Genomic DNA, 27,906 nt, shown 5'->3' on the forward strand with positions numbered 1-27,906 from the left:
AATTAAACACGTAATAAATATGTTACAAGGGAATACGCATTAGGTGGACATTTTTTACCCACCCTTGAGCGTTTAAGGGTTAATATACCGGTGCATATAAATAAGATTATTAAATAAAGCAGCTTTATTATACGTAAGAATAAAATTATAAAACAATAATATGTAAGTATTAGTTAAGGAAATAATTCTGCAAAAGAAAATCTGTTGAAAATACGACCAGCAATTCCTAAGAGCACACCTTTAATAGTTTGTACAGATATTGGATGTAGTTCGTCAAGAATTTCTCTAATATTTTCATTTATAATTCTGAAACAAGGAGGAGAATTAATTTTTTACAAATTAAAGGGAAAATCCCAGTGATTGACTGTATATTCTTTTTCTCATAGACATCTTTCAGTGCGTCACAGTTTTTCGATTTCTTTCTAACGCATTAAATTGTATGTGACAGAAAAAAACGCACGTCTGTGATTACGGACATTTATAATATTTATTCTAGTTGTCGATAGATGGCGCTATAATCTAAAAAAAATTATTTACGAATTATATAATATATTTATGAATATAATCTGTACAATTATTGATAAGACTATACAAATCAAAGAAAATACCATTATATAAATGCAATAAACACAATTGATTTGTTTTTATGCCAAATTGCAAATAAAATGTGACAACTGTCAGATTTAACTAAAATATCATGTTAGAATAAATGTTATAAATTTATATTATCACGAACTTACCTTTTCTTCTAGGGACTAATGGAGATACATTGTTAGGAATATTGGAAGAAATCACGATCCTCAGTAATGGGGAAACGACAGGAAAGAGAGAGAGAGACCTTTTTTTTCTTTACGCGAGATATGAGGGTGAATTTTTATATGTTAAAACCTACGATCCCGGCGCATGCGCATTATAACTTTGTTCTGATTGGATGTTCAAATGACATGTCAAAAATTATCCAATATGGCAGCTGTAGCGCAGCTGTGGTTTGGACGGTTGACGGTTTGGTTATGTATGGTTGTTGCGTTTTAAAATTTGTGGGAAGAGAAATAACAAAGGTTAGTTAATAGTTATACTGTCTTTTTAAATAGTTTTCATATTATATTTTTGAAGTTATACTTCAAAATATTTTAATTTATGTATGTATCAGTCAAGAAAAGATGTGAAAGGAATATATTAGTGTTTTTAAATATATTTTTCTACAAACGTGTTAAAAATGCAATTTTTAGGACTCCATAGGAGCGTTAAAAATGCTACTTTAAGGCACTAGTGCTTTAAAATTTTTAAGGCACTGCAGTTAAAAGTGAATTGTCAAATTGTGAAACGTCAAAATATTTATATTTCATGTATTAACATTAATATTAATAATACAACTTGCGCACTTTGAAAAAGGTGGTTTAAAAGGTTTTTTATTATAATTTTGTGTCTTTGGATTTGTCTTACTTGGGGGTTAAATAATAAAACATCTATTTTTATATTTCACTTGTCACCGTGGTGTATAATTATGTATATCTGAAAGGTAACTGGCATGCGGCTTGATGGCCTTGTTGGTAGAGCATTGGACCAGAGATCAAAAAATCGCGAGATTGCGGGTTCAAATCCCGGACGATTCATATGTTTTTCTTTTTTTTTTAATATTTGGCATTGTTAAGTTTTGGTTCATTTTTGGTAATTATTGTTAATTTTTTGTATTGTAACTGTTAAGTAGGTATATTTATTTCGTTGAAATTATATTATAATAGTAGTTTTTTGGGTGTAAGCATTTATTAACAATCAGAATTACATATTCTATGAGTTAATTTGATAACAAGTACAATAACTTATATCAATGTAGTATTATTGTACACTAAAATGGCGTTATGAGGTACATCACCCATATAACTTCTTACGTGCGTACAAAGTACACACACATTCTTTTTTCTATCATTTGTGACGCACTGAAAAACGCTCATGAAAAGAAGCATACCATAGTTTAAAAAACTTACATAGAAGTAAAAAAACTTTGGTTTGTAAAATGGTATATACCTAATTTTTATTAAAAAACTTAAAAAAAGTCATCCAAATGTATTAAAACATCGATCTATTAAGATCATCTTCAGTGACATTCTGAATAGTAATTGAGACTAGCCCACTATTTGATACATAGCCTTCAAAATTACATAGTTATTGATTAAAAATTGTACCATTGTAGTACGACACAATGTCGATGTTAATAGATTATGATATTAAGTAGTATTTGAAAGTAGCATGGCTACCCTGCTCGAAACAGCTGATTAGGTACTTGTCGAGGTGAATGACAAAGACCGAATGAATTCGTTCTGTGACATTGTCACCAAAGCTCTTCGACTTTGGTACAGAAGTCACTGTTACCAAAGCTCTTTGACTTTGGCATTAAAACATATTATAACCCTAATAACACAAAACATTCCATGAATGTTCCTAGAATGTACACACAGGACATTGAAAACATTCCTGGAATGTCCCCAAATGCACACGAATGTCCCTGGAAAGTACCAGGAAAGTGCTGTGTCAGCATTTTAAATATTCTTAGAATGTTCTGTTAGAACATTCCATGAATGTCTACGAATGTTCTTTGGACATTCACAGTCTATTTTTTAGACTGAATGTCTTGTTGGAACATTCCATGAATGTTCTTTGGACATTCACAGTATATTTTTAGACTGAATGTCTTGTTAGAACATTCCATGAATGTCTACGAACGTTCTTTGAACATTCACAGTATATTTTTTAGACATTCACTGAAATATATCGTCAGTAATGTGACAATACCTCCTATATGTTTTTTCATGAGGTTTGCAGGAGACGAAAAACATTTTTTAAGGTCACTTTCTGGTTTCGTACGTATTCTGACTTTTTTTGTAGTAAATAGATAGTTGAATTTACTGCAAAACAAGTCAAAAAATATATGAAAACAGGAGGTGGCCGAAACAAGTTTTTAGTCTATCTTACAAATCTCTTGAAAAAAACAGATAGGAGGTACTGTCACATCACTGACGATATATGGCCATACCAAATAATACATCCTTGATAAATATAAACATTTTTATTGCAAAAAATCTTTACATACATTTTTTAATGTAATTTGCTGACATTCCTAAATATTATAAAAAAATGTGTCACATTTGCTTTGTAAACCTTTCTTTTGCTTTTCGTAGCCACATATTCCGTTTCCTTTCTGGTTTTTTGTAGACCACTTCTCTCAGCTGATTCTAAAAGAAAATAAAATAAAAGGTAATTTTTCTATCCTTTACAATTAACAATCAGAAGAAATATTATTTACAGGTAATAATATGCATAAATAATAATAATAAAAAAATAAATATTAAATAATATTTAAATAAATAATAAATAATATTTAATAAATAAAATAATAATAATGAACATTTTGTATTTTGACAACGACATCCGATGTGGAAGTAGAAACCTTAATAAAATTATTTTTTCAAGTAAATTGTGGCTTATTTCCCCATTAGAATAATTAATTACAAAAAAGCCACAAAGAAATAGATTTTTCACAAACAAATAAGTATTTAGTATTCATTATATTTATTGTTTTTATTATTTACTTTAATGTCCTACTGGTACATTATTTGACAAATAATGACATTTCGAAGTCTGTTAAGTACGATATAACGCCCTTGGGCATTAAATTTAAATAACGACTTAGATACTGTCAAGTTGACAAATATCAACCTAAGTAAAACTATGGTTACCACAATTACGTTACTACTGTTACTGGTAAATGTACTTATTTAAAAACTAATCAATTCAAAATTCATTCAAATTTTTCGCATATAAAGAATAATTTAGTCGGGCATTAAACGTTGAAGGCACCACAGGTATTATAATAATAACGCTTTCGGTCAACGTATATCCCTATAATACCCTTGGTACCTTAATAACTGTAACATAAGATTATACCTTAATTCTTGTTTTCGATTTCTGATGGTTTTATTTATTTACATTGAATATTAATCTGTTTTGTTGTATAATCTACTTCGCAATAATTATGTGATATATTTGACTTAAAATGAATTCAAAAATTTTTTGTAGTTGGGCAACAATGTCAACTTAGATCTCCGATGTAGATAATGAATTACAACAGTATCTATATTGTACGGACTGTATTATTAATTAGGTTATGCATATACCTGTGTGACATAAGCTATTGGAACAGCACAGTCTCTCAAACGAACAGATGAAAGTGAAGTTCTGTCAATATCTTTTTCTAAAAAGTGTTTTGAACATACTCCTCTATTAACAAATCTGATCTATACTTCATGTCTTCTTCGCAGGATCTTCTGGAAAGCTAAAAATACAAAATATATGCATTACTAAGCATTATTAACAAATTTTAGTTTTAAATAAAAAATATGATTAATGAACTCACAAAATTATTATAAAACAGCTTAGAAATTGTTTATTAGTATAGTCGGTTCCCCAAACTCAGACACAACTGGCTAGTGATTTTAGTAGGTAATTTTTTTTGTTTTTGGCCAATTTTGCCAAAATTACAGTAATTAGTACTGAGACTGAGTTTAGCAAATCGACTATAATATTCTGTGTATTCATTAGTTGGTACTGCATATTATAGTGTGTGGTCTACCATCCTATTTATAAACGCATACACTAGCAAAAACGCAAAAAGAATTATTTTAGTTTTACAAATCCTTTTGTTATTACCTATCTCTATTTACTATTTTAGTTAGGAATAAGTGAAGTTTGTGGCTTATTCACAATTATTATTAAAATAATAAATGGATATGACCAATTATTAACTTATAAAATAAAATAATAATTCTTCTGATTTATGCCTTTTATTCACTTTGTTATATCTAGGTTACTTAAAAGATTTTTTATGAATAGTATTATTAGGGTATTAATAGTATTAATTTATTTTCTGAAATACAGGGCATGCTTTCGTTTACATATTTGCATACTAACCTTTTAATAGGGCTTTTCATTCACAGTCATTTGTTTTGAGCTTCTGTCATAATTGAAACGTTATTCCTGCAGATTTTTTTATCTACATTTGTTTCTGCTACTCCAACTGCGTTAAAAACAGGACGCCATTTTATGCACTATGTTAATAATACTATAAAGCTATTATAAAAGTATCCGAATTAAAAAAATATTCTTAAAAAGCACAAATAATACAAACAACTAAAAACAATCCACGGCAAGGCAAGGTCGCCAAGATGAAGATGCCAAGATGGCCGAAGCGAGGTCGTTGGTTGGTCGTTTTTAGTCACGTGATGCCCTCTCAAGCGCCATGCACAAAAATATATGCACGGCGAATTTGAAAATGAACGCAAAAGAAATAAATATAAATGCCTCTCTTGGGTTTTGCATAAGTTATAAGTATTTTTTTTATTAACAAAATCGCATTCCAAATTGAATATTCGCGAACAATAATTTTTATTACATTTGTATGTTTATAATCTTGGGAAACTCTTTAAATTTGACATATTATTGCACTGTAGGCCTAAAATGTCACTTAGTTTGTCTGGTATGTTATAAGTAATGTATCTCTTACACGTATGTATTATTTCGCAACTTAAAATATAGGAACATTGGTAGTATGTTCACAGAATGTCTTATGGTAACATTCCAGGAATAATTTAAACAGATGTTCACCGAATGTTCCCTAAATGTCCAGGACATTCAAATATTGATAGAACTTTGGTAGTACATTCCTGGAATGTTGTGTGTTGTTAGGGAACATTCAAAATCCACAAGGAAAAAGTTTTCCTGTAGTTGGCTGTATACCATGTGATACAAAAAACAATAAGTCTTGACCCACATATTTTTGTGTAATACTATCTTAGTGGTTAAGCATGTACATTACACGTGAGTATAACCTAATATTTTTTAACCCTAGTCAAAATTTCAACATCTTTGCCTTTTTTATCAGGTTATATTCATTTTAGTTAAGCACTGATGATGACTGGTAAACCAGTCGAAAACTAGTTATGTGTATTTGATGTGGCCCTTTTGAAGGTTTTTTAAATATACCTTTTATACAAGATTTATTGTTTTTTTTTATTATAACATATTTATTTTGTTTAAAAAAATTTAGTTCATGAAAATCGCTATCATGTCGCTTCTTGTCGTTGGTGTATTCTGTGGTTATACCATAGCCGGTACACAGTCTCGATCTTAACCCAACTGAACACATTTGAGACAATCATAAAAGACAAGTAAGACCAAAAGAGCTGCCAGCCTATATATCCTTCGGAGAGCTAAAGATAGCTGCGGTAGAGGAGTGGCACAATATCCCCTAATATACAAGATATCATGAATGGAATGCCTAACCGGCTCCAAAAAGTCTTGGAGTCTCCAAAAATATGGAGAATGATCAGAGGGCAAAGAAAAAAGATGAACGAATTAATAAAAGCGAAACAAATTCAGAAGGAAACATGAGCAGACTACTTTCGGTCTCTAGTTGCTAAAGGCGACGATAATTAGCCACCAACACCTGAAGTTACAACAAACGAAGAAATAAACATCGAGGAGGGAGAGGTAAAGGAAGCATTAGGAAAATTAAAAAATAGAAAATCTCCAGGAGAGGACAGAATATCGAACGAACTCCTAAAGTACGAAGGACAAGAGCTAACTAAACAACTATTAAAACTAATACAAAAAATAATAGAACAAAACAGAATACCACAAGAATGGAGATCAAGCATCCTAATACCTCTCTTCAAAAAAGGAAACAAATCAGACCCGGAGAATTACAGAGGAATTAACTTATTAAACACATTAAAATTAACAACAAAAGTGATAACAAACAAATTGAATGAAATTATAACATTAGCAGAAGAACAACGAGGTTTTAGGTCGGGAAGGTCATGCACTGACGCTATATTTATAATGAGGCAAGTTCAAGAGAAATCGTTGGAATACAACAAACCGGCATATATATGTTTCGTGGACCTTAAGAAAGCATTTGACAGGGTCACGGCATTAAAGGACGTTATCCATTTGTTATACTCGAGAGAGGTGCCTCTAGGAATAATTAAAACGATCGAAAACATCTACCAGAACAACAAAATAAAAGGAAAAGTGGACGATAAATTAACTGACCCAATTAAAGCCGGTAATGGGATAAGACAGGGGCTTCCTTGAGTCCTTTATTGTTCAACCTGATCATGGACGAAATAATAAAAAAGTAAGAACTAAAAAAGGATACCAAATGGGAGAAAAATAACTTAAAATAATCTGCTATGCGGACGATGTAATACTAATCTCTCAAAGTGAAGATGATTTACAACGTATGATGTACCAATTCAACATAATCGCCAGAAAATTTAACATGTTAATTTCTTCACAAAAGACAAAATGCATGGGTATAACAGCAGATCCCAGATGTAAATTGGAGCTGGAAGGTCAGATAATAGATCAAGTGATGGAGTTTAAATACCTAGGCATCACACTATCTAGCTACGGAAGGCTCGAAACAGAAGAAGTTTAAGATCAAGTGAATAGAGCAAAAAGAGCCGCAGGTTGCCTGAATGACACAATATGGAGAAATAAAAATATCGGAAAAGAAATAAAAATAATAATTTACAAAACAGTCATCAGACCAATAATGACATACGCGGCAGAAACACGACCCGACACAGAGAGGACAAAAAGATTGCTCGAAACAGCGGAGATGAAAAACCTTCGAAAAATCGATGGTAAGACTCTATGGGACAGAGCTAGAAGTACAGATATAGGACGGAGATGCAAGGTGTATAACATTAATAACTGGGTAAGAAACAGAAGAATAGAATGGAATGACCACATAAGCCGAATGACAACAAATAGGGTAGTCAGGACAGCAAGAGACGGTTCCCTGATAAGAAGACGATCAGTGGGAAGACCACGAAAACGATGAAACGACAACTTACTAGAGGCACATTGAAAAAACAGACAGAGTCATGTCTATACAAAAAGAAGAAGAAGACGAAAAAGAAGAAAAAGAAGAAGAAGAAGAAGGATTTTTGCTAATGATCCCTTGATAAATGACTTTTTTTCAATAATTTTATTGTTTTCTTTTCCTCAAATGTAGTTTTCACCATACCTTTAATAAAATGTGATCCGCTATTGACAAATTCTGCAAATTGAAACAAATACAAGGTGGGCGGTTAATTGTTATTATTGTGTTATCCTCATAAAATATGACGATGAGTTGAAGTTGACTTACTTATTTGCATTTATAGTTAATTCCTCATTATCACCAAAAAGTTTAGCAAAACTAACGAATGCGGTTTCAACATATACATCAATGGAAGCATCATCGATATTCAAGTATTGTTTTCCTTTTTTCGTGACCAACTTTCCTTGTCCTTCTACAGTAGCAGACGTCGATGCTAAAATATTAAGAAATTATTTAAAAACTAAGAGAATTTTACTAAGAAATACAATTACAATTTGTATTGTTCTGAGGCTATTTGCTTGATCCATCTTAATGCAAATTACTATTTTAATTTGGAATAAGCCACAATTTGACTTTTAAATAAGTTTATCTTTAAAATAAGAAAATATACTGTTTCGTTTTGATTTAAATCTGTCTTCTGCCATCCCCCGATAGCGTTATTTCTAGGTCTACCTGTTGTCAAGGAGGCTCTGCAGAAGACAAATTTACACCAAAACGTCCGTAGTTCTCGGTACAAAATAAAACTATGTATACCTTAGTATGGTTAGAACGCCCTCTAACGGGAATAAGTGAAATGCATGTCGACTCGATTAAAGTTCCCTGTTAACCCAGATATGACAATATCAAAAGGCACCGCCAGGAAAATATTCCAATAAGCGGTTCAGAGAACCTGTATGAAACGAGCCTTTGTACTCTAATACAGAGTATGGCTTAAGTAAAATAAGAAAATATACGGTTTCTTCTTCTTCATGTGCCATCTCCGCTACGAAGGTTGACAATCATTATTGATATTCTCACTTTTGACACTACAGCCCGAAAGAGTTCAGTTGAGCTGCATCGAAACCATTCTCTGAGATTTCTCAGCCAGGACATTTTTAGCCTACCTATGCTGCGTCCATATAGTTTAAATCGTCATAATCTTGAGTTATTACTTGATCGTCTGCAAAGTTGAACGTATATACCATATAGACCAGGCGGATATGTTTTGAGGAGGATGTGAGAGGTGGCATTCGGATTTTTGCACATTAAGTTAGGTGACAACTTCAATAATTATAATTGACTTATGCTCCTTTTCAAATATGCCCGGAACATTAATAAAAAAATTTTAAATATTTAAAAATTTCGAAAATTTTTTTTTCTAATTTCATTGCTTACAACTTTAAAACGATTCATTTTGGAACAAAGTCGTAAGGAAAAAAAATAAAGATAATTGAATTTTGTATAATATACGACTGGTTTAAAATGTCTTAAATCATTACCCTTTCTGCAAAATAGCAAGAAATCTATGTTTTTGACATAACTCGTATAAAATTGATAAAATTTGATATGTGATGGTTGAGTTTTAAGTTTTTGACTATCCAGAGCATTTTATGAAGGTGCAGACATACTGTATAAGAGCTTCTGTATAAGAATTTTTAAATTGTAATGCAATATTCGGATTCAGCATAATCAAAAACAAAATAAAAATATATTTGATCAAAGTAAGATGATGAATTCAATGATATTTTTAAAATAATTTATACAAAATAATTGTTATTTTTTAAACAATTAATAAACAAATGTCGGCCAAATCTGCGAGTAGAACTTTTTACTTTAACATGTATATAAACTAACAAAAAAAGTTTTAGAAAAATATAAGCTTGTTTGAATTTTTCCGAAACAATGCATGTTTTCGTTCTAATTGAACTCCCCTATAAGCGAATTACGAAAGTTCTAAGTGCAACCAAAGTGGTTGAAAACCTTTAAATAAAAACAGGCCTATTTTCTCCCCTTATTTTGTATTTATTGCTATTTTGCAGAAAGGGTTATAATTTAAGACATTTTTAACCAGTCGTTTATCATACAAAATTCAATTATTTTTATTTTATTTCCATACGACTTTGTTCCAAAATGAATCGTTTTAAAGTTATAAGCAAAGAAAATAGAAAAAATCGATGTTTTTCGAAATTTTTAAATATTTTAATTTTTTTATTAATGTTTCGGGCATATTTGAGAACGAGCATAAATCAATTATTATTGTTGAAGTTGTTACCTAACTTTATCTGTAAGAATCCGAATGCCACCTCGTACGTCCAAAAATAGACGTTTTTTCACAGATCCGCCTTGGTCTAATAGTATTATTGAGTGGTATCCCCATAGTTCTACATTTCTGTTTCCATCTTTTTAAAATATTTTCGAGATATATTTTATATAAAATGGGGGACGGGCAAATAGGAATCCTTGTGATGTTAGAAATTTGTTGTTATTTGTGTCTCTTTTTTATATTTGTTATGAGTTGATCGTATAGTACTTTGACGGCTCTTATTAATTCTATATTAATATTCGTGCTTTCTGTTGACTGCCAACGTTTCTTCAGTGGCACGGTATCATAGGCTTTTAGTAAATGGACGAACATATCGCCGGTCCGGAATAAGAATGACGTAACTTCAAAAAGCCAAATTTCTCAGGAGAGCAAAAAAACGATTTTTAAATATTTAAAATAGGGATTAAATGAGGAGTAATCGTACAGGAGCATCGGTATGGCGTTTATTATTACAATAATGGCTTTTATTTTTATCCCTACTGGTTCGAATTTTATTAGCTTAATTTAATCCCCCCATTTTCAACCCTTTTACAGTTGCGTCATTCTACGCCAGGGCAGATAAATAAAAATGAGCGATTTCAGGGTAAAAATCAATACAGGTATTTGAAGGTGCTAAATCGTAGGGGGGACATAGTTAATTAAAAATACATACAGAGGTACTCGCAAATCAACCTCAGTTCTTTATAAACAAAGGCTAAAATCAGAAAATATTGTTTTTTGCCTGTAGCATTTTTTGTATCATGTTTACAGCAAAAGTTGTATTATGAAAGTTGTGTATCATAAAAAAACGATTAATTTTGATTTTGATTAGTTAAAATTGATAAATAATTAACCGAGATAATTGCAAAAAACCACAGTTTTTGCACTATTTTGTAAATGTTAATAACTTATACTAAATATGCCCTAAGGAACATATTGTACCTTAATTATGAGGATATTATGTGCCTTTATTAGAGTGCAAAGTATCAAGAAGATCGTTTTGTTAGTTTACGAGTTACGTTAATTGTTTATCCAAAACATTGAATGTTTAAACATCTATTGTTGCCCAAGGAGTATTTTCAGAGCTTTTTAGCAAAGTGAAATGAGTTATTAAAGACTCAAACTACTAAGAAATTAAAAAAAAATGATACATTTATTATTTAAATGTTCTTAAACAAGTCGTTTAATAAATAGCGAGTTTTTTCCTTATAAACATTTAGAATAACTTTGTTATTTTTCACGACAAATAATTATAATTAGTTGTATCAGAAAAGTGGTAAAAAACACACATTAAAAACTAAAAATAAACTTTCTATGACCAATAATACCCAAGTTATACTTTTTTTTTTGAAAAATCATATCTGTATTGTTTATAAATATTAAGAGTCGAAATTTGCAAAAAATCATAATAGACATCTATATTTTACATTGCAATTAATAACTACAGTATATCTTCATTTAAAATGAGTAATAACCCTTTAAAATGAAGGTACTCGAGCTGACTTAACTGGGACCGTGTGATGGGGGAAGGATCTCTGAGTCCGCTTTCGCGCTTCGAGATTTTGGTATTGAAAGTTCAAATTGGAGCACTTGAAAAATTTTACAATAACTCCGCTTCCAGAGAACGTAGAGCCTTCATTTTTTTTAAATTGGGGTAACTGGACGAAATAATAACGACTAGCTAATTTCCATTCACCGGAAAAATCGGGAAATTCTGGAAAATGGACTTTTTTATTCAACATTCATTTACAACGTTAACACTAATATATTTCAATAACTATTTTCATAACATATTATAAATTTGTAAATAAATAATAAATGTATAGTATATATATATCTTTATATATATACAGGGTGGTTCATCGTATTTGCCTCGGTCTCCGGAAAACGACTTGATATTTAAAAAAAATTCTTGACAGCAATTTACAGGGCAATTAACACTGCAATCTAAAACTAATGAAAATTATACAGGGTGCTTCAAAAACGAGGGGTATATTAAAGTTATATTTTCTCTTATGGAACACCCTACTCGTGAGCCATTTTTGAATTTTCCTTAAAAAATAAGCTATATTTTTATAAGGGTTTCCTACACGTAAATACATGGTGTTTTGATTTATTTCGATTTTTATACGAATGTAAGGTTTAAGAAAAAAAAATTAATATCTACGAATCTAAGAATCGGTGACAAATTTTTTCTTGGATCTTTATAATAGACTATTCAGCATATTGGAACAGATATTTATTGTAATAATATTTATAATTATTTAATCGTACATTTTTAGATTTAAAAATTAATTAAAAACAAAAACATTCAACAAAACTGAAAACATAAACAAAAATATTTATATTATAGGGCCAAAACTAGTTTTAATGTGTATCTACAAAAACACATAATAAGTATGTGTTTTTGTGTTTTGTGTTTCTCCACAATACACCAGGGTAGAAAAATAAATATGAGCGATTTCAGGGTAAAAATCAATACAGGTATTTGAAGGTGCCAAATCGTAGGGGGATATATTTTATTAATAATACATACAGAGGTACTCGTAAATCGACCTCATTTTTTTATAAACAAAGACCAAAGTCAGAAAATATTAGTTTAGTTTAGTTTACAAAATCTCAAGAAGATCTGTTTGTTAGTTTACAAGTTATGTTAAATGTTTATCCCAGACATCGAATGTTTAAACAATCATTGTTGCCCAAGGAGTGTTTTCAGAGCTTTTTGGCAAAGTGATAGATAATCAAAGACTACTTAAAAACTCAAAGTAGTAAGAAAGTTAAAAAAAATAATATATTTGTTTTTTAAATGTTGTTAAACAAGTAGATAAAAAAATGGTAAGTTTTTCCTTATAAACAATTAGAATATCTTTGTCATTTTTTCTGATAAATAATTATAATTTAATGTGTCAAAAAGCTGGTAAAAAAATGTACATTAAAATGAAAAAAAAACTTTCTAGGACCAATAATAGCCAAGTTATACTTTTTTTTTTGAAAAATCACATCTCTATTGTTTATAAATATTAAGAGTTGAAATTTTTAGAGCATGGTAATAAATATCTATGTTTTATATGACAATTGACAAGTACGAAATATCTTCTATTTAAAACGAGTAATAACCCTTTAAAGTCAAGTTACTCACGCTGACTGAGCTGGGACCGTGTGATATGGAAGAATGTCGGAGTCCAGTTTCTCGCGTTGAGATTTTGCTATAAAAAGTTCAATTTGGAGCGCTTGAAAAATTTTGCAATATCTCACCTTCCAGAGAACGTAGAGCCTTTAATTTTTTTTGGGTAACTCGACGAAAGAATAACAACTAGCTAATTTTCATTGGCCGAAAAAATCGGAAAATTCTGGAAAATGTATTTTTTATTCAACATTCATTTACAACGTTAACACTAATATATTTTGATAAATATTTTCATAAAATATTATAAATTTGTGAATAAATATTAAAATATAATTATAGTATGTATACAGGGTTGTTCATTTTATTCGCCTCGGTGTCTGTACGGAAAACGAATTGATTTAAAAAAAATTCTTCATAGAAATATACAGGGCCATTAACACTACAATTTAAAAATAATATGAATTATACAGGGTGCTTCAAAAAAGAGTGGTATATCAAAGACATATTTTTTATGGAACACCCTACACCTGATGAAATTTTTGAATTTGCCCTTAAACAATAAGCTAGACTATACCTAAGTACAGGGTGTTTTGATTTATTTCAATTTAAAAAAAATGGAACGTTTTAGAAAAAAAAAATAAACAGGTATTTACGAATCTAAGAATCGGTGACAAATTTTTTTTTGTATCTTCATAATAGACTATTAAGCATATTTAAGCAGATTTTTATTTTAACAAAATTTATAATTACATGATCAGGTTTAAAAATTAATTGAAAACAAAAACGTTCTCAAATTGAAAAAAAAAAATGTATAGATTATAATTATTGATCTTCGTTAATTCTACACAGCTTTTGTACAGGTTCATCAATTTCTTCCACATTATCCATAATTTCTTAAAATAAATCAATTGTACCGAGCTTTGCATATATTGCAAAGATAATATTGACGAAAAAAGATGCTACAATCTTTTGACAGTTATTATAGATGAGAAAAGTGAAGTTGAAGAAGATTTGTTTAAAAAAATTAGGGATAATGTTTAAGAAATTAATAAATCTGTACATAAACTGTATAGAATTAACGAAGATCAATAATTATAATCTATACATATACATTTTTTCTTAATTTGAGAATGTTATTGTTTCCAATTAGTTTTTAAATCTAAAAATGTACGATTAATGGCCGGTTTCACCAACGACGAATCGTAGTTTATTCTATGATTAAAGTTATTCGACCAATTAACTGACATATCTCCATTTTACTAACGTCAAATAAGACTTATTTTATTTATTTATCAAAAAAATACTTACTCTTTGAGTAAATTGGCAAGTTAATCTGACTGTAAATATTTAGAAGAAAGTAAATTCGCCACTTTCACTTTAAATTATTAAAATTATATTGAAACAAAATATAAACTTAAACATCTAATACATTTTATTCGACGAATAGCATTCATTGATTTATTTGTTGTTGGTGAAACTGGATCTAAGTAATTATAAATTTTGTTACAATAAACATCTGTTTAAATATGCTAAATAGTCTATTATGAAGATCTAAGAAAAAATTGTCACCGATTCTTAGATTCGTAAATATTAATTTTTTTCTAAAATTTTACATTCTTCTAAAAATTTAAATAAATTAAAACACCCTGTACTTAGGTATAGTCTAGCTAGCATATTGTTTCAAATTGAGCAATTTAAAAATATATCTTTGACATACCACTCTTTTTTGAAGCACCCTGTATAATTCATATTATTTTTAGATTGTAGTGTTAATGGCTTTGTATATTTCTATGAAGAATTTTTTTTTAAATCAAGTCGTTTTCCGTACAGACACTGAGGCCAATAAAATGAACAACCCTGTATATAAATAAATATATACATACTATAATTATATTTTAATATTTATTCACAAATCTATAATATTTTATGAAAATATTTATCAAAATATATTACTGTTAACGTTGTAAATAGAATATTGAATAAAAAAATCCATTTTCCAGAATTTTCCGCTTTTTCCGGTCAATGAAAATTAGCTAGTTGTTATTCTTTCGTCGAGTTACCCCAATTTAAAAAAAAATTGAAGGCTCTACGTTCTCTGGAAGCTGAGATATTATAAAAATTTTCAAGAGCTCCAAATTGAACTTTCTATAGCAAAATCTCGACTAGAGAAACTGAACTCCGACATTCTTCCATATCACACGGTCCCAGCTCAGTCAGCGTGAGTAACTTGACTTTACAGGGTTATTACTCGTTTTAAATAGAAGATATTTCGTACTTATCAATTGTCATATAAAATATAGATATTTATTACCATGCTGTAAAAATTTCAACTCTTAATATTTATAAACAATAGAGATGTGATTTTTCAAAAAAAAAAGTATAACTTGGCTATTATTGGTCCTAGAAAGTTATTTTTTTCATTTTAATGTGCATTTTTTTACCAGATTTTGACACAACCAATTATAATTATTTATCAGAAAAAATGGCAAAGATATTCTAATTGTTTATAAGGAAAGAACTTACCATTTTTTTATCGACTTGTTTAACAACATTTAAAAAACAAATATATTATTTTTTTTAACTTTCTTAGTACTTTGAGTCTTTAAGTAGTCATTGCACTTTGCCAAAAAGCTCTGAAAATACTCCTTGGGCAACAATGATTGTTTAAACATTCGATGTCTGGGAAAAACATTTAACATAACTTGTAAACTAACAAATGGATCTTCTTGAGATTTTGTAAACTAATAAAGACACTTAATTACCTCATGATTAATTTACAATAAGTTCCTTACGACCTATTTAGTAAAAGTTATTAACATTTCCAAAATAGTGCAAAAAACGTGGTTTTTTGCAATTATCTCGGTTAATTCTTGATGGATTTTAACTTGTAAAAATTCAAATTAATCGTTTTTTTGTGATACACAACTTTCATAACACAACTTTTGCTGTAAATATGATACTAAAAATGCTATAGGCAAAAAACAATATTTTCTGACTTTGGCATTTTTTTATAAAAAAATGAGGTCGATTTACGAGTACCTCTGTATGTATTTTTAAATAACTATATCCTCCCTACGATTTAGCACCTTCAAATACCTGTATTGATTTTTTTCCCGTTTTTATTTTTCTACCCTGGTCTATTCTTCATCTAAAAATTTTTAAATATTTAATATACCCAAGTAGCACCGAACGGTTTTATTAAGTATTTTAAGGATGCTTTAAAACTGTAGAATAAAACTAAAATTAAAACCATTTGGTTTTTAAGTAAACCTTAAGGTTGCAATAAAACCGCTTTCAGCATAAAAGGGTTAACTCTGAAAGAGGTCAATAAAACCAAAAATAAAAATCTTCTTAAAACTTTGTTTTCTTACGCAACTGGTTTTAAAGCTGCTGTGAAGGTGCTTTTAAAACCATGTTAAACGACACTTTAAGTGCAAGCAGTTTTATAGCAAACTTAAAAAGGTTTCTTAAGTGGAGTCTTTTAAAGACAATTTACCATATTAAATAATTCTTTAAACCCATATAATCCATATAGGCCAACAAATGTTTACATTTGTTATGATAGGTATACCTCGTCCAATTTACTTACCGTTGCACGTCATCCGCGCCATAGCCTGTGACACGATACCAACACGAAATATCTAGGCGGTAGGTGTGTTCCCCTTTAGAATCATTTTGATTCTAAAAAAGAACACACCCACCGCCTAAATATTTCGTGTTTGTATCGTGTCACAGGCTATGGCGCGGATGACGTGCAACGGTAAGTAAATTGGACGAGGTATAGATACGTATTTTTTGTAACCATAAAATAATAAAAAGTACTTATTTATTTCGGACTGCCAAGCAGTGGCGGCTCGTGACATCTGCTATAGGGTGTGCTGCATGAACCACGGCCAATATAAAATAATAGAAGTTTGCGACAAAAAAGGACCGGCGTATTAATTTCCAATTTAGAAAAATGCAATAAATGTAAGTTAATCAGATTTTTATAGCATGTCGTTATTAGTTACTATTAATTAGTATTAAAGCTAATTTTATTGTTTTTGTTTTCGTATGTTATTCTATTTCGGACTTCATTAAATTGGAGGGTCTGAGAAGTTAGCCACAGTAGATTTTCATAGAACGTTGAATTGAAGTTTGACAGTGTTGCCATGTGATTATAATGTATAAATGTATAATATGTTGCACGCTTCAAATATACAGAGAAAGCTTTGAAAACTATCTTTTTTACATTATTTTATGGATTTTGCTATTTTTTAATGTATGTAAAATACGAACGAATAAATATTTGTTGTTTGTTTTGATATTAATTGTTTTGTGGCAATTGTCCTGATAGGCTACTGAGTAGATTTGGCAATAGACTGAGAACGTTTAAATTTGCGTTTGCCAGATTGCACAGATGTTCCGCAGATATACATTTTATGACTTTCTTTTTATTATATTATATTTCTTTTTATTATTTTATTATTTGGAATGAATGTACCTGAATACTGAAATGCTTTTAGTTACTGAAAAGTGTTTACTTCGTCAGTACGTTATTTTTGTGTTCATTTTGTATTTTTTAAAATATTAAAATGCCTACAACTATCGTAGCACGTGAAAGACTTTTGAACATAGCGCAAATGCGGGAAGAGCGATTCACTTTAGGGGAAATATTTACAAATTTTGAGGATAATTTTAACGCATTAGTGTGGTACGCGATGCGGTTACTAATTAAAAATAACATTCTGTGCAATCTATGCAATAATTAGTAAGAACTTAATTAAGCGCAATTCCTTGTCGGACGGATACATATGGAAATGTAATGGATGTGGTCAGCGTACTTCAGTAAGAGATGGTTCGTTCTTCTCCAAAAGCCTGCTACCGTTGAAGAAAATGATAGTCATCATTTATGGCTTTGCAAATGACTTCCCACAAACCCAGATCAAGATTGAATCTGGGGTTGGAAGAACCACTATTGTCGACTGGTGCAATTTCTGTCGAGAAGTGTGCACCAGATATTTGTAAGAGCACCCTGTGGAAATTGGAGGATTCGATGAAAATGGTCAACCCATTACGGTAGAAATTGATGAATTTTACTTCTTCCCCAGGAAGTACAATAGAGGTGCTTATAGGCCCGGACGCTGGATTTTTGGTGCTGTGGAGAGGAATAGTGGCAAATTATTCGTGATACCGGTGGCAGCAAAAAGCGAGGAAATACTATTGCCCATCATATCCAGGTATGTTATTGTTACAAATATATATCCAGGGAATAAAGTAATATTCTTTTTAGAATGATTTTACCGGGGTCAATAATTGTTTCCGATGGATGGAGGGCGTATACCAATATCGGTCGCTTAGAAGGAGGGGTGTATGAACACAGGGTTGTGATTCATTAGCAAAATTTTGTAGACCCTGATGATGATAGTGTTCATACACAGACCATTGAAAGTGTGTGGATGCGAGCAAAAAGAAGCTCCGCAGACAATGCGGAACTTCTATTTGTTCGAATCATATCTGGACGAATTTCAATGGAGAGAGCGGATAAAAAACAGGGACAGATTCGTAGAGTTTTTAATTTGTCTACAAGAACAGTTCGTAGTTTAGTTAAATTTAAGATTAGTTTAGTCAGTCGGTAGTAGAATTTTTAGTTTAGTTTAATTTAGTTCAGTTTGCTTTTTAGCAGAACAATTCATAGTTTAATTAAATTTAAAATCAGTTTATATAGTTTAGTTTACACTTTTTAATTAAGTTGTGTGTATGTATGTTTTTGTGTGTGTGTGTGTGTGAGAGAGAGAGAGAGAGAGAGAGAGAAAAAGAGAGTGAGAGAAGATGAAGAAGCAGGTCATTTAGCCACAGTTTTTAAAATTTTATTTATTAAAAGTGCTTACTAGGTACCTTTGAACCTGCTTAAATTTATTATACATTATCACATTTCACATTCTTTGTGATTTATTATTAATGTAATTACTTAGATCCAATTACATAATGTATAGGTTGAACGTTTAAAGAAACAGAACTTATTTTTTCCAACTTTTTTATAATGGTTTTGTAATGTAATATTACATGTGGTTCTAAATATTTTGACCAGTAAATTGATGTGTCTCTATTTCTTTTTTATATACAAATCATAATAAAATGCTTTTATACAAAGCAAAATACAATTCTTCAATTTTTAATATAACATTTTAAATAGAGTCTTCATTTCGAAAAACAGTAGGTACAAAGATTACCAATTAACGTTGACGAATAATCAAATAAATCACTATTCTACTAATTCACATATTTGCACTTGGCACTGTGTATAATATATTATGTGACTTTTTAAGCTAAGTTTATTACATATCTATAATTTGTAGATCTGTATATTTCTTTTAATTAATTATTAAATGTTCTGACAGTTTTATGTAACTTATTTATACTTATTACAAATAGCAATTTTTTTAATTTCTGCGTTTGTCGGTTTGATAAATAAAACACTTTATTATCGCGATATTTGTCATTTCAAATAAGTACTTTAATTAATACTAATACACATACATTATAATACACAACACTAAATTTACATTTGTTACCAGGTTGACGTTTTGTTATGGAATTATAATATTATATATTTATACAAAAAAATATATACCTACCTTTTACCCATATAAATAGCTACCACTTCCATTTTACATAAATTATATTTTTCCTATATAATAGTAGTGTGGACTTTCTGTATATCTGTATAATAGTACTGTATATCTGTATTTTCAGTTGCATATAGTCTGGAGCCTATATCACAGCTTTATTATTTCTGTGGACTTGTATATCTGTGTTTTCAGTTGCATATATTCTGGAGTCTCTTATTATCACAGCTTTTTAATATTCTTGTCTTAAATCAATGTTACAGTTTTTTCGATTGCTATAAGTTCAACTGAAAAGATGCTATACTATTAGATAATCTGTAATTATTTTATTGGCGACTTTATTATTTATACAAATCTTATTTTTATATAGATAATAATAAATAAAGTATATAGTAAAATCTTAAAACAGCAGAATTTTACTTACTTTGCACTTTATTTTACAAATTTTATTTTCATATAGATTATAATAAACAAAAAATATATAGTAAAATCTTAAAGCAGCAGAATTTGACTTATTTTACACTTTTTTTTAACTTTATTATTGATACTAAAATCTTGGTATTTCGAGATAATTAGAAAACATTAAAAATTAAAAATTTAAAAATTTTTGTCGTTATTTTATCTACATATGTAGTTAATGTTTTACATTTATTGTCAATAAATAAATTAATAAAAACATATCACATGCTCTTTCCCAATTTATTCTAAGAACACATGGCAACACTGTTAGGCCTTCATTTCCTTGTATCTGTAGCTAACTTCTCAGACCCCGCAATTTAATGAAGTCCATCTCTTACTGAAGTACGCTGACCACATCCATTACATTTCCATATGTATCCGTCCGACAAGGAATTGCGCTTAATTAAGTTCTTACTAATTATTGCATAGATTGCACAGAATGTTATTTTTAATTAGTAACCGCATCGCGTACCACACTAATGCGTTAAAATTATCCTCAAAATTTGTAAATATTTCCCCTAAAGTGAATCGCTCTTCCCGCATTTGCGCTATGTTCAAAAGTCTTTCACGTGCTACGATAGTTGTAGGCATTTTAATATTTTAAAAAATACAAAATGAACACAAAAATAACGTACTGACGAAGTAAACACTTTTCAGTAACTAAAAGCATTTCAGTATTCAGGTACATTCATTCCAAATAATAAAATAATAAAAAGAAATATAATATAATAAAAAGAAAGTCATAAAATGTATATCTGCGGAACATCTGTGCAATCTGGCAAACGCAAATTTAAACGTTCTCAGTCTATTGCCAAATCTACTCAGTAGCCTATCAGGACAATTGCCACAAAACAATTAATATCAAAACAAACAACAAATATTTATTCGTTCGTATTTTACATACATTAAAAAATAGCAAAATCCATAAAATAATGTAAAAAAGATAGTTTTCAAAGCTTTCTCTGTATATTTGAAGCGTGCAACATATTATACATTTATACATTATAATCACATGGCAACACTGTCAAACTTCAATTCAACGTTCTATGAAAATCTACTGTGGCTAACTTCTCAGACCCTCCAATTTAATGAAGTCCGAAATAGAATAACATACGAAAACAAAAACAATAAAATTAGCTTTAATACTAATTAATAGTAACTAATAACGACATGCTATAAAAATCTGATTAACTTACATTTATTGCATTTTTCTAAATTGGAAATTAATACGCCGGTCCTTTTTTGTCGCAAACTTTTCGATTACTTTATCGTTAAAGTTCGGTATTGAAGCGATGAACTTTTTTTCTATCGAGAGTGTGGAAAGGGCTGTTAATCTGTCTTCGCGCATTGAATTTCTTAAAAATGTTTTGATCCGTTTTAAAGTTGAAAAACTACGTTCAGCTTCTGCTGTGGTCATTGGCGTAGTCACCAGAATTTGTATCAACTTTTTGGTTTCTGTTAATGTGTCCTCTAAATTATTAGAAATTATAAATTTTAGTAAAGGCACTGCACCTTTTAATGTTCTACACTCGATATTGGAATACAAAACTGACAGTTCTGTTCGCAAACGGTTTTTATCAAAGAAGTTATAAGCTGTACAAGTTAAATCCAATTCATTTTCAGGAAACTTATTATTATATTTTTCGAAATGTTCTGAAGATAAAAGTGTTGCGGCAACTAGATGATTTGTATATGCAAACCGTTCTTTTGCATTGTTTATAATAACATCACAAACTTCTAGACAGGCAATACGGTGATCCTGTTGGCTGTTATTTGGGCGTTTCCTTTTTTGGACACTAGGCGCCGCATTTAAATTTGAAGCTTGATGTATGATAGGGTCTATTTTATTTCGGACATTGTTAATACTTTGCTCAAAAACATGTATAGCTTTCTGTGCTTCGGTTGGGTCCATGTTCTTTTTTTGAAGATTATTGTACAAAACGTCAACATGTGGCATAATATAATGAAAAACAGTCAGCCAGAAAGTAAAATTTTGATCTTCCAGAATACGTCTAAGTCCTCTTGCTTCCTTGGAAGTAATAGCATTTGACTCTTCTTCTAGTTGCTCCATACACTCAATAATAAAGTCTCTATATTCGTAAACGACATTTACTGTACGAATATTGAAATTCCAGCGTGTAGGGATTGAACGAGAAATATTTTTTCCAACTATTTGATTTAAGACAGCTATTCTTTGAGGTGAATGACTAAAAAATCCAGGTATATCATGTAAATCTCCAAAAAATACGCGTACTTGGGAATTAATAGAACATGCTCTTGACATTATTAGATTCAATTGATGGGCGTAACAGTGCACAAAATGAGCAGTTTCATATTTTCTCTTAATTATTGTTTGCACTCCGCCATGTATCCCACTCATAACAGCTGCTCCGTCATAACTTTGTGCAATGAGCTTATTTTTGTTATTCTTTAATATTGGGTCTAAAACATTCAAAATTGTGTTAGCTAAGGTTTCAGCATCATGTTTTTCTGGAAGCAAAAAAGTCCAAAACCTTTCAACTGGAGCACCGTTTTTTACATAACGAAAAACAATGACCATTTGAAATTTCATAGAAACATCCGTTGTCTCATCAGCTATCACTGCTAAAAATGGGGCTTCATTGATTTCGTTTAAAATCTCCTCAGCGTATACTTCTAGCATGCAATCCAAAATATCATTTTGTATTGTTTTTGAGGTACCTTTGAAAATTGTCGCATTTGTAAGGTGTTCACTAAGTGTTTTATCAAGTTCAGCAGAAAAATTCACTAAACTACGAAAAATTCCAGGGTTATCTGATGTTTCAGATTCATCGTGTCCTCGTAAGGCGAGCTCAAAAGCCCCACAGAATTTTATACAGTCAATTATTTTTGACAAAACATACCTGTTTTTCGTCACCTCTTCATTGTGTTTTTGTATATTTATCCAATAAGCAGAGTCAAGTTGGGCCTGTATATTAAGTTTCCCAAATAATGCAAATCGCATTTCATTGTTCATATGAGTTTGCGTGTTTTCATGCTTCTTTATTTTTTCACTTAAATGCACTAGATCCCGCACTCCTGTCTCGCGCCACAATTTTTCCTCTTTATCTGCGCCGAATAATGCACACGGAAAACAGAAAAAAGCATTTTTTTCGGAACATCCACAAATCCACTGATTTCGTAGATACATGTCTTTATTAAATTTACGCGTATATGTTTTTCCACGGCTTTTACCGGACACTTCAATATTAAGATCAGGCATAGGACGGCCACGTTCTTTTATAATCAACTGTTGTTGATAGTGAAGTTTTTGAAATTTATTTACACCTAATTTAAATTGAAACTCCATTGTTTTAAACACGCTCGAACAAAACAAATTAAACAAAATTGTAACCTAAGAATTTCTAAACACGGCACAGATGCAACGGTCACGAATAACTGTCGTGAATTGCAGCTCGCAAACACATTTCCGAGGCCGTTAATCAGCCGATTGCCGAAGCACATCGGCTAAGATCGCCGTTTGCCTAATAAATGCATTTTACCGCTGCCAGTGTTTCGGTTGTTATCGACGCGGCTTCACTGGAGCAGCAAATACGTAAAAAGATTGCTTCACTGGAGCACCAAATACGTAAAAAAATTATACGGTTTCACTAGAGGAGTAAATACGTAAAAAAAATAATATTAATCATCGTTGTTGGTGAATTATTATTAACAGTTGATGTTTAATATGATAATATGGCAGATTTGAAATAAAACTATATTAATTATTCTTTAATAATTAAGATTTGCTATGGTTGTTTGGTAGTTCTGCAGCTCAGCAGCACATAAAGAAAAGCCGCCACTGCTGCCAAGGAAGAAAAACACTTGCGCACTCAACTTTATTGATAATGTTAACAAAAATAGGTCTAAATAACTCACGCGCACTAAAATTTCTGACTTTTGGCGATTAAAAAATAAAAAAAAAAATTAATCCGAAAAATATTAATTTAAAATAAAAATAATTTTATCTACAATTTAATGTTTTAATGTTAAAATAAATCGAATTTATGTTAAGACGCATATTTATAATTTTTATGTAAGCCTTACATTTTAATATATCATGGCTTTCAGCATCTCCAGAAGGCAATATGGCCGAAATCCAAATAAAACTATTTGTTTTATCGGCAGAGAATTGTTAAGATCAAATGGTTTTATTTTATACCTTTCCGAGAGCATATATCCTACATAAAAGCAAGGTGGGCTTGAAATTAAAACCATTGTGTTTTAATGCTGCTGTCAATAATGCCACTCGGTTTTAATGTGAATTTAATCTAAAATCGAAGCGTTGCGTCGTAGTGCTGTGTGTGTTGTATTTTTCTTTTAAAATGACCAGTTCGTTTATATTTTAAGTACTTGCGACTTATTTCTTCCATACTAACTCTGGACCTCGGAGGTAAACTACAGTATGTCATTTCAAACAATTTTGTTTAGCGTATGTTTGCAACAAAGTTTAGAGCACTTAGGATGTTAATAAAAATCTGATGTATCCCATAATTGGTTGAAAGACAATATGACAATATTTTAGAGATAATAAATAACCAATTTGTATAATCCAACTAATAAAATAAGTGGATTAAAAATACTTATTAAAAAAAACGCCATGTCGACATAGTGTAGTTTACCTCCGAGGTCCAGAACTGTACTTCCACTTTTTACAACACACTACGCCACTGTTTCGCTGTAAGACAAACGGCAGACCATTTTTGACATGAAAGAAGAGGGGATGAGTTTAGTTTTATTGTTTTTAACAAGAAGCATAGTTTAGTCTTTACGATAACCAAATTGATTCTTTAGCAACTTTAGCAACTTTAAAGAAAACTAAAAAAATAGTTTTAAGGCATATGTTTTACTGACATAATTAATAGTCTTGAGATCAAATAGTTTTAATAATAGGTTTTATTAGTCATATCAGGAGAATCTTTAAAACCAAAAAGTAACAAACTAGAATCTAATAAAACCAAACAGTCTGGAAGTTCTTAAAAAAACTGATTAGTTTTAAAGTGAACTGAGAGTAAACCATTTTAAAACTACAATAAGACAAATTATCTATTAAGATTAATATTCATACTCTTATTAGATACTTTAAAACTAGTGACAAATGCTTAACAGTTTTAAAGTTCTGGCAGTATATCTACAAGGTAACTTTAAAACCATTATCTTCTTATTTACCACAATAAAACCTTTATAAACCTTAAATAAAACTAAAATCTTTTTATTGTGCTACTTGGGTAGTGATTAAATAAAGAGTAACCGTCCGGAGCATCGGTACGGCGTTTATTCCTATAATAATGGCTTTTAGTTTCATCCCTATTGGTCCGAATTTCATATTGTTAATTTAATCCCCCCATTTTCAACCCTATCTGCAGTTGCATCATTCTTGATCTTAAAATCTTTCTGTACAAAAAAACTATTTTTAAATATTTAGTATGCCGTTTATTCCTACAGCGATGGCTTTTATTTTCTTCCCTATTGGTCCGAATTTCATTTTCTTAATTTAGTCACCCCATTTTCAACCCTATTTACAGTTGCGTAATTATTCATCTGAAACAATATCTAAAATGGTGCGTATTTCAATAACGACGCAACTACTCTGTAGTGGCTCAGCACATATGTTACAGTTCTGTCGCTTTTGTATCATCTGTACACAGTATTTTAGAAGTTAATTACGTAATAAACAGGAATTGACAAAATTTGCAGTTACGCCATTTTTGTTCCAAGCCGGTGATAAGAATTTCTTGATTCCGTGCCATATTTTTTTTCTGTTATCTGGGTTAAAGAGAAAATGTAGTCAATAGTGTATCTAAATCTAAATAATCTTTCTCGATTCGATTCTTCAAAACCTTTTCATTTGTGTTGATAGATTCGGTTACAGCTATTCCTCGGTAATTTTCACAAAATTATTTTAATTACTATTTTTACGTAGGTATAGTAGTGAGATATGACGTTTTCCATTCCATGGAGATTTCGCTTGTGTTTATTAGCCCAGTAAATGAACGGGAAATTCGGCGATACCGTGTAATTTTCAGGGGCAACTCCGAATTGCATGGACATTTGGATTTAGGTTTTACTTACCCTCCACTTCAAAGTTGAAATTGTGCCGTTGGTTGCTTTTACTTATGGGGTGACAGTCACCCCTTCTCGGGGGTGAAAAAACATACGTTCAAGATACGACAGGAAATGGATAAATTGACTGATTTTAAGCAACTTTTGTTGTATAGACTTTTTTACGTAAGTCAATACTTTTCAAGTTATTTGCCATTGAAAATGTTGATTTTTCGACAAAAAAACTACGTTTTCAGACGGTTTTTCGCAAATAACTTAAAAAGTAAATATTTTATCGAAAAAAATATTCTTAGTAAAAGTGTAGCTTATAAAAAAACCAAAAAAACGGTGTTTCAGTAAAGTCTATCAATCAAATAAAAACAAAGTTCTAGCTCTTGAAAAATACGTTCTTATTCGTCTAATTTCAAATCGAATATTCAAGGTGAAATCATCGAAAAATTAAGCACTTTTCGGGAAAAACCAATTTAAACTTTTTTAAGGTGTTTATAAAAAGCTTTGTTTTAATTGGTAACAAAAGTTTTAGCATTAAAAATAAGCGAGTTACGCTCAAAATAAAGTTGGCCCTCTTTTTTTTTTTGTAAAAAATCATGAAAATCTCGCCGTGTTTAGCTCCACAAATGAAATTAATGGCTACCGCCTTTACAAACAATTTACTTACCTCTCTATTTTTTTATATGATCTGTCAGTCTCACCGGTTTAAAGTGTTTATTTTTGAAAGGGTTATAATTGAAAAAGCTTGAATGGGTCACTAATCACGAGTGTATGCAAATTTTGAACAACCATATCTTAACCAATTTTTGTCTTACGGAGAAACAAAATGAAACTAGCATATTTATAATAGCAAAACCTACATTTCTTTACTCTTTAATATTTTTCTTATCACTAATAATTTTTAAGTTATTTTGAAAATATAAAATTTTTCAAAAATTTCTAGAAAATTTTTTTTTAATATAAAACCAAATGTTTTCAAAAATAAGCACTTCAAACTAATCAAACTTACAGATTATATAAAAAATATACATACAGTTAAAATAGATGGTAAAGCCAAACGATTAATTTCATTTAGGGTGCTAACTAGAGGGAGGTTTTCACGATTTTTGTTACCAAAAAAAAGGGGTCAACTTTTTTTTTTCAGTGTAACTCGTTTACTTTTGATGCTGTAAACTTTTGTAAAAATCAAGTAATAAACTTTTTTCGATACTTTAAAAATGTTAATAAGGTTTTCCCGAAAAACGCTTCTTTCTTCGGTGATTTCGCGTTGAATTATTCGATTTGGAATTAGACGAATTAGAACGTATTTTTCATGAGCTACAACTTTGCTTCTACTCAATTTGTAGACTTTACTGGTACACCATTTTTTTTCGTTTTTTTATAGGCTACACTTTTGATAAAAGTATTTTTTTCG

General features: G+C 30.2%; 1 protein-coding gene and 1 long non-coding RNA gene across 2 annotated transcripts in view; both read right to left on the minus strand.

Moving 5' to 3' along the window:
• Window positions 1-106: 106 nt before the first annotated feature.
• LOC114345250 (protein takeout-like) overlaps window positions 107-27,906 on the minus strand; it is a 40,921-nt gene continuing 13,121 nt past the window's right edge. Inside the window, exons 4-5 of the mRNA XM_028296071.2 lie at window positions 8,213-8,378; window positions 107-306 (exon numbers count right to left, since the gene is read on the minus strand). Coding sequence (XP_028151872.2) covers window positions 174-306; window positions 8,213-8,378 — 299 coding nt within the window. The 3' untranslated portion in view covers window positions 107-173. The remainder of the gene's footprint in view (window positions 307-8,212; window positions 8,379-27,906) is intronic.
• On the minus strand, window positions 3,050-5,492 carry LOC126881831 (uncharacterized). Its single transcript, XR_007697024.1, has 3 exons — window positions 4,966-5,492; window positions 4,173-4,330; window positions 3,050-3,230 (listed from the first exon to the last, which is right to left on the minus strand). It is a non-coding gene; the product is annotated as an uncharacterized LOC126881831 (long non-coding RNA).

This window comes from Diabrotica virgifera, chromosome 3 (assembly GCF_917563875.1).
Source record: "Diabrotica virgifera virgifera chromosome 3, PGI_DIABVI_V3a".
NCBI classification, from domain to species: Eukaryota; Metazoa; Arthropoda; class Insecta; order Coleoptera; family Chrysomelidae; genus Diabrotica; species Diabrotica virgifera.